At 58.8% G+C, this 9,047-nt stretch overlaps 1 protein-coding gene across 1 annotated transcript; it reads left to right on the top strand.

The window, feature by feature from the left end:
• The first annotated feature begins 1,840 nt into the window (after positions 1–1,840).
• Positions 1,841–8,357, top strand: CATSPER1 (cation channel sperm associated 1). Its single transcript, XM_037904795.2, has 11 exons — positions 1,841–1,976; positions 2,345–2,560; positions 3,483–3,596; positions 3,839–3,998; positions 4,483–4,574; positions 5,877–6,020; positions 6,274–6,337; positions 6,602–6,674; positions 7,102–7,162; positions 7,509–7,581; positions 7,916–8,357. The coding sequence occupies exons 1-11, from the start codon at positions 1,841–1,843 to the stop codon at positions 8,112–8,114; spliced, it is 1,332 nt and encodes a 443-aa protein (XP_037760723.2). The 3' UTR covers positions 8,115–8,357.
• Positions 8,358–9,047: the final 690 nt, after the last annotated feature.

Raw genomic sequence — 9,047 nt, 5'->3', positions numbered from 1 at the left:
CGTTAACTCTCTGCTCCCCAACGGACGGAGCTGTCTGCTGATAATGATGGGTGCAGGCAGCGCAGCCTGGTGGGTTAGTGCATGGGGTGGAGAGCCAGGACTCCGGGGTTCTGTCTTCAGCTGTGGGAGGGGAGAGGGGTCTAGTGGATTAGATGGGGCCGGGGGAACCAGGACTCCTGGGTCCTATTCGCATCTTTGCTAGTATTAATAACTGCATTTCTATGGTGTTCCCCCATCAAAGCAACACCCGGATGGTGATGAATTACCCCAAGTTTGGTTCCTGGTGAAGGGGGCTTACAGGGTGAGATGGAAGTGCTGGACATGATGGGTCACCACTCAGCTGTCATCTAACTCAGTGGTTCTCAGCCAGGGGTATGCATACTCCTGGGGGTACGCCGAGGTCTTCCAGGGGGTACATCAGCTCATCTAGATATTTGCCTGGTTTTGCAACAGGCTACATAAAAAGCACTAGCAAAGTCAGTACAAACTAAAATTTCATACAGACAATGACTTGTTTATACTGCTCTATATACTATCCACTGAAATGTAAGTACAATATTTATATTCCAATGGATTTATTTTATAATATGGTAAAAATGTAAAAGTCAGCAATTTCTCAGTAACAATGAGCTGTGAAACTTTTGTATTTGTATGTCTGATTTTGTAAGCAAGCAGTTTTTAAGTGAGGTGAAACTTGGGGGTACGCAAGACAAATCAGATTCCAGAAAGGGGTACAGTAGTCTGGAAAGGTTGAGACCCACCGATCTAACTCAGCCCCAATGACTTTCATTCATTGCACTAATGTAGGGTCCCTGTCTGATCCCCTTGACTCCTGGGGTCAGTCGAGAGTCACCCATTGACTGCAGTGGGTCAGGGACCAATTCTGATCTCAGATCCCCTGGGTGAAACTGGAGTCACCCCCTCCCCAAGCGGCATCGGTGCCAGCTCCTGCTCTCCACACCCTCAGCTGGATCTGTCAGGAGTGAGGGGCCTGCACAGCCACAGGGGCAATGGGTGGGGACAATGGGGTTGGGCTGGAGCTGTCCTGCTCGGACCCAGGTTCGATTCTCTGGGTGAACAGCATAGGCCAGAGCTCCCAGTACAGTCCAGATTCAGGAGGGAGGGGTTAGGAAACCTTCATCACAGCTGGGGGAGGGGAGAGGAAGTGAAAGCACCAGGGGCTGCAATTGCAGCAGGTCAGGGAGCTGTGATAGTGCTCCCCCTCCTGCTCTACACTCCTCCTGGCCCCCACCCCACTCCCACTCTGCAGACTCCCTGCCCTCCCCCTCCACACAGACACCTACCCCATCCTCACCCCCACCTTTGGCCCTGACACAGAGTCCTCCCCAGACAGTCCTCCCCATAGGCCCTACCCCTGCCTGCTCCACCCTTTCACAGTACCCCTGCCCCCCTCCACCTCCTACTCTGCACCCCCCACAGACACTCCCCCCGCCCCGACTCCTCCCTACACCCGTAGGCCTCACCTTGCCCTGCCCCCCTAACCATGCTCTGTCCCCCAGCTTCTTCCTGGGGCCCAACCCAGGCTCCCTCCATACTGCTAAGCCCCATCCTGTCCCTAAAGGGAGCCCTCCTAGGCCCCCTGTGCTGTCCCCTCCCCGCCCTGTGGTGTTTAGGAGTCACCACAGTGACGGCATTACAAAGGCGGGGAGCTCTGATCTGGAACCTCCAGGTCCCCGGGGTTCTGGGGCCACCAGGGAAGTCAGTCTGGAACGTGGGCTTGGCTGGGGTCACAAAAGAAGGAGGGAGGGTCATTTTGGGGTTCACTGAGGGAATTGGGTTGCAGGGTCCCAGTCAGGGAGAGTTGGGGCACACATACACCATGGACTACCTGACCGTGCCTGTTATGTCCAACTCCCAGATGGAGAAGGCTCCGTACAAGGAGGAGATGCCCCCTGTCTTCCAGGCCTCCTTGCACGCCACCTCGGCCTCCTCCCACCCCCCGAAGATATTGAAAGGTAACGGGGTGCTCCCTGGACACCCCATCCCCCCATGCCTCTGCACATGCCCCCACCCCAGCTCCCAACCCCCCACTGCCCAACACCTCTCCCCAATAAGAGCCAAAGGGAAGATGGGGCTCCTCCCGCCATCCTGCAACTCCCCCTCACCCGCAAACACCCCATACTCCCCCCCTCAGGACCCAGCACCACTGCCGGAGGAGAGCCAGAGGGAACATGGAGCCTTACCACACCCCAAGCTCCGCAGACTGCACCTGTCCCCTACACAGCCCCCCAAATAACCCACAGCCCGCCCTGCCCACCCTCCCATAACTATGATTTGTCCTGTTCCTTCCCTATCATGGCTGATCCGTGGCATCTGTGCCCAGGCAAGCAGGACCACCGGCAGGGGAGGAAGTGGAGGGGCACCATGGTCCTGCTGTGCCTGGTGTGGAAGAAGACCGTGTCCTGGCTGCTGACCCTGCGGGCTATCATCCACAAGCTCACTCAGCTACTGGCCTTCGAAATCTTCATCATCAGCATGGTTGGCATCCACACAGCAGTACTGGTGGCGCAAACCTTCGCCGTAGTGCAGGTCCGCGGAGGTAAGACTGCCCCTGGCCTGGCCTGGCCTGGCCTGGCCATGGGAGTCATCCCATTCCCCTCCCCACAGCCCAGCCATGGGGATTACCCCCCAGCCTTGGCCTGGCCATGGGAATCATCCCATTACCCGACCCCGCCATCCCAGCCATCGGGATTGTGCCCCCCCTTGTCTGGTCATGGGGATCATCCCATTTCCCCTTCCCCATCCCAGCCATGGGGATAGCCCCATTGCTCCCGCATCTCAGCTATGGGGATTGACCACTCCCATCCTGCCCCTGCCCCAGTCATAGGCTTCGCCTATTTCTCTCTGCTCACCCTGGGACATTCCAGTTCCCACTCACCCAGCCAGTGGTCTCCCCAGTGCCCCCTGCTAACCTAAGAGATGCTGCCCACCCCCCTGAGGTCGCCCCATTTCCCCTTCCAAGCAGGTGGGTGGTGCATCCATCTCACCTCAGGGACTAGCTCATGGTTATTCTGAGTATTATGGTAGTGCCTAGTGACCTGGGTAAGACCAGGGCACCTGTTGTGCTGGGCGCTGCATAGACTCATGGTGAATGACAGTCCCTGCACTGAAGAGCTCAGAGTCTGAATGGACACGGGGAAACTGAGGCATCAAGTGGGAGGACGTTGCCCCAGGTCACACAGGAGGTCAATAGCACAGCTGGGAATAGAACCCAGGACTTGTGGCTCCCAGCATCCCTGCTCTAACCACTAGGAACCCCTCTCCCCAGAGACAGAGAGAGAACCCAGGAGTTCTGGCTCCCATACCAACTAGGCCATGCTGTCTGCATTCAGGAAGGGGCTGAGTCCAGCGTGTGGGTGCCCATTGCCACACAGGGTGTGTTCTCTAGGCCGGGCGTGGATGGCGAGGACAGTATGGCCTAGTGGGTACATGCCCTCACACCAGCCCCCTCACCCCATCAGAGTGGTTCTTCTCTGCCATGGATGCCGTCTTCCTGTGCGTGTACGTGCTGGAGGCACTGCTGAAACTCATCGCCCTGGACCTTGACTACTTCCGCGATCCCTGGAACGACATTGGTGGGTCACCACGGGAGGGGACCGAGGGAATCCTGGCAGGGAGGTGGGGCAGAGAGATTCCCTGGGGCTGGGGTCCACAGGGGGATGAGACAAGCCACCTGGGGGTGGCCTGGGGGTCAGGGCAATGGGGCAAGAGAGGGGCGAGTGCCTGGGATGGGGCAGTGTGCGCCTGCAGGGGAAGCGGGTGTTGGGGGGCTGCAGTGGTGCCCCCTCTCCTCGATGCTGGTGCCCCCTCCTCACAGATTTTTTCATCGTGATCATGATGGTGCTGGACTTCGTGCTGCCACTCCTCACCTACCCGGGGCACACCACCCATGGCAACGCTGTCAGCCTCTTCCGTGTGCTCCGCGTCTTCAAGGGTGTCCGGGCCGTGCGGATCCTGAGGCTGCTGCTCACGCTGCGGTCAGTGCCTGGCGGGCATGGGGGATAGAGGGAGCAAAGTGCCGGGCAATGGAGCTGGGGCCCTGCTGGGGCCCTGGGTGCTGTACTTTTGCTATGACCCCTGCCTTCTCCCTGCTCGCCAGGGGCCCTCCCCGGTGTGACACCTGGATCCCCCCTTGCTCTTTCCCTGCCTCTCTGGGTGGCCTTCCCTGCTGTGCCTCCCTGGGTGCCCCTTTGCTCCCTGCCCCCTGTGTGCTCTGCCACCTGGGCTTCTCCCTCTCCCCCAGGTGCTGTGCCCCTGCCCTGTGCTGTCACACCCCTGCTGACCCCAGTGCCATCCCTCTGTCCCCCTTGGAAACCTCACCCTTCCCTCCCCACGTGCCCTGGGACACCCCCCACGAGTGGGTTCTTTTCTGGCCAGTGCCCCATCCACAGCAGATCCCATGGGTCTCTGGGGCTCCTGCAGCCCTGAGGCCCCCCACAAAGCCCCTGTCTCTGCCCCCAGGATGCTGGAGAACCTGCAGGAGCTGACAAGCACGTTCGCGCTGTCCGGCCCGTCCATTGGGGCCATCCTGCTGCTGATGTTCACATGCCTCTGTATCCTGCCGTGGGGCGGGGGCTCTGTCCTTTCCCACAGTGAGATAGATGGGGGGTGCTATGGAATGAGAGGGGGTGTAGTCTCCCCTGTAGGGTGTGGGACGCAGCAGGGGCTCTCTCCCTGTCGGATCAGGGTGCAGTGGGGGCTCTCTCCCTGTCGGATCAAGGTGCAGTGGGGGCTCTCTTCCTGGGGGTACCTGACGCTTCCCAGGGCTGGGAGGCAGCTCACCACCACCTGCCCTTAGTATGAAGCAACCTTGTCTGTGCCTACTATAGATCAGCTGCCTAAACCCACCAGCCTCTGGCAGCACCAGCCCAGCCTTCCAGGCCCCCCCAAACCCCACTCTCTCTGTCCAGGTCATGACAGCCACACCCCAGACCCGAGTGCTCGGAGCATGTCCTCCAGCATCTAGCCCTTTAGCCACCGGACGCTCCCAGCCTCCCCAGGCTTACTGCTCCCAAAGGAGCCGTACAAAGCAGCGGGTAAGGCAGCTCAGGCCCATCCCTTTGCCTGGCACCACAGCACCTGCATTTATAGGGAAAACAATAAGTGTATTGTCCGAGAACAGAGACTCCAGTGACATACTGGAAGCAAATGGTGACACACAAAATAAAATCGTTGCCTACTTTCTAGCACCTCAGCTTAACTCTCCAGGCATCCTCCTGTTGAAAGAGCCTGCTATCACCCAAAGGTCACTCCAGCATGTTCCATCAAGCCTGGCTGAGATCCCACATTCATGAAGCAAACCCACTGTCCCTTCCCTTCCTAGGTGGGGATTCCTGCCTGTCTTCTCTGCCCCCCAACTATAGTCAAGCAAACCTTTGAAGTGTATCTAGAGGCAAGGTCTCTCCTCCATCCCCCCCATTTCTCTTCCTTAGTGTCTTTCTGAAGTTCTTACATGCCTTCATTTGCAGTCAGCTCAGACTGATGCTAGGCAACCCCTTGTGAAGGAGACAGTATACAGTACACATGCAGACAGATCCATGGCTAACTGGCCCTTGTCTGACAGGAAACCTTTATCTACACTTGCTGGTGGCCCACCCCCCAGCCACAGCTGTCAGACCATATTGTCAGTGCTGGTACAGAACTCCTTACACAGCATCCGCCACACGTGCCTTTTGTGATGGTAGCGGTGTGACACTGGCTTGTATCTGAGACCTCAAGTGACGTTCTTTGGTGAACTAGACAGCTCATGTCAGACTCAGCCGGTTCCTGTGCACCCCTCTGCACTCCCCTCCCCAGGTGGCATTGGGAGGTCCTTGGTTCACAGCACTGTTGCTCCTTACCCCCTCACCCCCCAGTCATGTTCTCAGTGGTGCTGCATGACCTGTTCCAGAAGTCCGACCCCAATCACTTCGGGGAGCTCTTCGACACCATCTTCACCCTCTTCCAGCTCTTCACGCTAGACGACTGGTCCTTAATCTACCTGGACTGCGTCCAAGTGGGTGAGACACCTTCCCCACCACCACAGGGCAGGACCCTGGGGTTCTATCCCCATGCTGGGAGGGTAGTGGGGTCTTAGTACTTAGAGCGTGGGGGACAAGGGGCTGGGAGCCAGGACTCCTGGGTTCTAGCACCAGTTCTGGGAGAGGAGTGGGATCTATTGGGTTATAGCAGGAGGGGCTGGGAACCAGGACCCCTGGGTTCTTTTCCTGACACTGCTCCATTCCCAATAGAAGCTCACCCTTCCCTTTGCAGGTGCCTCATACATTATATACTTCCTGATGGCCTACATCCTCATCGAGTACTTCACCCTCCTCAAGTGAGTCCAGCCCCTTCACCACACTGGTCCTCCACTGCCCCCAGCTCCCCATCCTCCTTCCATATCCCTATGCCCCTCCCCACACCTCCTTCCCCCGGCACTTAGCCCCTGGAGAGGGAAATGGCCCCATATCCCCCTGCTTGAGCCAGCCAGTTCCCACACCTGGGGGCCTGATCAGAGCTGGTGTCCCTTAGAAGGGAAAGAATCCATTGTCCCAGCCCTATCCCACACCCCTCTCTCTCTCTCTCTCTCTCTCTCTCTCAGCCTGGTCATCGCTGTCCTGGTGGACAATTTCCAGTTGACCCTGATCAAGCGCAAAGAGCTACAGAAGCAGAAGGTGCCTCTCCCCACACCCTAAGAAATGTGGGAAGTAGGCATGGGAGGGAGTTGCCTCAGCAGCCCAGCCACCCCAGCCTGGGAAGGGAGTGGGGTCTAGTGGGTTACAGCAGGGGTGTGGGGCTGGGAGCTAGGACTCCTGGGTTCTATTCCCAGCTCTGGGAGGGCAATGTTATCTAGTGGTTAGAGTGGGGTGGGCTGGGGAGCAGGCTTCCTAGGTTCTATCCCTGGCTCTGGGAGAAGAGTGGTATCTAGTGCTTAGAGTGGGGGCGGCAGAAGTCAGGGCTCCTGGGTCCTCTTCCTGGTTCTGTCCCTGACTCCCTTCATGCCTGAGTTTCCCCCATTGAAACAAGGGTACAATGCGCTTTTCCCACTGTTGGGTCCATGTTTAATGCTGGGGTTGTTCCTCTCCCCCACTTGCATTACAGACTCTGCTGGAGCAGAAGGAGAGCAGCATAGAAGATATTGTATCAGGCAAGCCAGCCCAAGGTAAGCTCCCCTCCCTATAGCTCTGGCTGGTGGGGACAGTTCAAAGGGGCAGTATGAACCCCCCTCCTCTGGGTTGCTTAGGGAGTGGGGGATACCGGGTTGGATGGGCCCCTGGATACCAGGCTAGACTCCCATGTGCCTGCACTGAGGGGAATCCCCTCTAGGGGGCTGTCTCCGTAATGCGTTCAGCCCCCAGACACTGTGGGGCAAGGGGGTTCCAGGCCATTGTTGAGATCCAGCAAACTCATCTGCTGAGTGGTGAGGTTCTCCTCCCTGGGGCGGGTGGGGGCCGGTGTCCTGCCGCCTGGCTGGAGTGTCACAGACATCTCTCTCTGTCCCCACACAGAGGGACACATGAAGCCAGAGGATGATGAAGCCTTCCTGGATCAGTTCATCAAGCACATGGATGGCAGCGAGAGGTAAGGGGGCCTCATGGCACAGCCTCTCCCCTCCATCCCATGTGGAAGTAGCCAACATGGGGCATGTCAGAGTGGGGTAATGGGCCCTTCCAGCTCCTCTCTCCCTTCAGATCCACGGGCCCATCCGGTCTGGAACCTCCCCCCCCGCAATCCATGGGCCCATCCGGCCTGGTATCTGTCCCCCACCATCAGATCCATGGGCCCATCCAGCCTGGTATCACCCAACACAGATCAGTTCCAGGGGTGCATGTACCCAGAGGGGCCCTGGCAGGAGGGGACCCCTTAGGAAAGCAGGCTCTGATCCCAGGGAAGTCACTGTGCCCCATTCCAACAGGGAGAAGCAGCTGCTCTTCACCTACCTGCAGCTGATGGCATCAGTTGAGCACCTCCAGCAGCAGTTCCGCTCCCAGGCCGCCACCACTGACAAGATTGTCGACAGCTTCTTCGAGGTGGGGGATACTGGCACCTGGCGCAGGGAAAGGCTGAATGGACCCAGGGCGGGGTATACCAGGCTGGATGGGCCCATGCGCTGAGCCAGGGTGGCTGGAGGGGGGATACTGGGCTGGATGGGCCCAGGGGTCTGATCCAGGATGGCAGAAAGGGGAACACCAGGTGGGATAGACCCATGGGTCTGATTCAGAGTAGCAGGGAAGGGGGCAGGATACTGCATATGATGGACCCACCGCTAGGGAGCCATCAATAGCCATTGTGCTGCCAGAGGCAGTAGTCCGGGGCAGAGCCTCCCTCTGGGATGGGGCTCAGTTTGGGGGGCCCCATGGTGCAGCGAGTCAGGGTTGGCTCCATGCCAGAGGGCACCATGCTGCCCCACCCCCTCTGGGCAGGGATCAGCAAGGAGACCCCTGGGGCCTGGGACACTACTCTCTCCCCTCTGTTCCCTGCAGACAGCTGAGCAGGACTTTCCCCACCACTGAAAAAGTTGGGCTGCCCACGCTGTGGGGGAAGGACGTGCCCGGAGGCCCAGCCACTGCAGGCATGAGGCTGGGACAGGCCCCACATCCAGCCCTTGCCCAGATGCTGCCACGGCTCTGTATTAAAAGGCTCCTGGCCACCAGGGATGCAGGGGAAATGGCGTGTGAAGAGTAACAGTGAGGGAAAGGAAAGGATGTCATGCCACACCATGTCTTCTCCCTGCTTTGGGCCCCGGACTCTTGAGTTCTACACCTAGCTCTGGGAGGGGAGGGGGATCTAGTGCATTAGCGTAGGGTGGGAGGCTGGGAGCCAGGACTCCTGGATTCTATGCCCAGCTCTGATGGTCTTCCCATGTACCCTGACTCCTGGCCCTCCCTGAACACAAGACATGCAGAAGCTCAGCTAAAGGTCCCTGCAGCCCCTGGTTTTGACAGCTGAGCCCTGTGGGGAAGCATTTACAAGGGCCAGCGGTGCAGCCACTTAACCCGCCTGCCCGCCCCTGTGGGCGGGCACCAGCTGCCCAGGGATCCCTGCTG

This window comes from Chelonia mydas, chromosome 7 (assembly GCF_015237465.2).
Source record: "Chelonia mydas isolate rCheMyd1 chromosome 7, rCheMyd1.pri.v2, whole genome shotgun sequence".
Classification (NCBI taxonomy): Eukaryota; Metazoa; Chordata; order Testudines; family Cheloniidae; genus Chelonia; species Chelonia mydas.
The sequence above is the reverse complement of the archived record's forward strand: the minus strand, read 5'-3'. Positions and strand labels throughout refer to the sequence as shown.